Source organism: Brassica oleracea, chromosome C4 (assembly GCF_000695525.1).
Source record: "Brassica oleracea var. oleracea cultivar TO1000 chromosome C4, BOL, whole genome shotgun sequence".
Taxonomy (NCBI): domain Eukaryota; kingdom Viridiplantae; phylum Streptophyta; class Magnoliopsida; order Brassicales; family Brassicaceae; genus Brassica; species Brassica oleracea.
The window spans coordinates 13943351-13944653 of NC_027751.1; the positions used below are offsets into that span (position 1 = coordinate 13943351).

Below are 1303 nucleotides of genomic sequence, written 5' to 3' on the forward strand. Positions count from 1 at the left end.
TAAATAAAAACCATAAATTTAGCAAATGACAATTGAGTTATATTGTGATAAAATTTTCTTTCTAACAATTTATCAAATGACAAATGAGTTATGAGCAAATAATACCATATAATTTTTAAAAACATAGCCATTCTTAAATATTTTTTGAATAAATAATTATTTTTAAATTTAATCAACTGAAGATAATATCCGTACAATTGTGTGAGTCAAATTCTAGTTTTATTGATACATGTTATATATTAGTGCTACATGTTTTAGGTAACATTTTAATGATGCACGTTTTTAAAAATCTCTATTATTAAAATTATGCACGTAAGGATAACTCATGAGTGTTTTTGGTTGATTAAATGACATTATGTCCAAATTTATTTAAAAATATTTCATTAAGGTAACTGAAAAAGACAAACAATAAAATATGAAGTTTAAATTCATTTAAGTATATTTTATTAATGTAACTGAAAAGACAAGTAATAAATTAGGCAGTTTTATTCGTTTTAGGATATTTCATAAATGCAACTGAAAAAGACAAGCAAAAAAAAGAGAGTTTAATTAATGAAGTAAGAATATTTTCAAATGGTTACTTCTCTTTTAATAATATAGATGGATGTATAAGTATGCACGCAACCTAAAACCCTGAATTTTGTAGCACACCTATACCAATTATTATGACATTTTTTGTGAGTATATAAATATGATTATTCGGAATACCAATATGACTGATAGATAAAGACAGATACGAAATGTTCCATAACGAAATATTCATAAAATCCACAAAGTAAAAGCAAGGAAACGTAAACAGAAGATATCCATAACATAGATAGATAATTCGGGAAAGGAAGTAGAATGCGAAAACGTTATTAAAACACAAAGCATGAAAAGATAACTACTGATACTCCATCTTTTTCAACACGCGCCTTCTTACGCGCAGTACCGACTTGTTCCTTTCCAGCACTCTTTGATGTATCACAACCGTCCTTGCCGGGAGCAAATTCTCCGTGACTTACTGTGCTATCTGGTGCATCGTCATCATCATTGTCATCACCTCCCTGATACATTCAGAATGTTATACACACATGCATTTGGTAATAGAGAAGCATCATAATGCATATTAAACTTATGTTATCGACAAAGTCAGGGGCTGGCACACGGTCAATCTCATTGATGATGCGTGTGAATGACTTATGATTGACTGTGAAGTTGTACGATGTGACTCGAACCTGAAAGGTGTAGGTCTTGCCTTCCATAGCTGCAACAAACGGGGGCATTGCCCTTTTTTCAAAAAAAAAAAAAAAAAAAAAAAGGG

At 30.2% G+C, this 1303-nt stretch overlaps 1 protein-coding gene across 1 annotated transcript in view; it reads right to left on the reverse strand.

The window, feature by feature from the left end:
- Positions 1-724: 724 nt before the first annotated feature.
- The window catches only part of LOC106340325, a 3370-nt gene continuing 2791 nt past the window's right edge, over positions 725-1303 (reverse strand). The window contains exons 14-15 of the mRNA XM_013779208.1: positions 1218-1294; positions 725-1046 (exon numbers count right to left, since the gene is read on the reverse strand). Of these exons, the coding sequence (XP_013634662.1) occupies positions 858-1046; positions 1218-1294 (266 nt within the window). The 3' untranslated portion in view covers positions 725-857. The remainder of the gene's footprint in view (positions 1047-1217; positions 1295-1303) is intronic.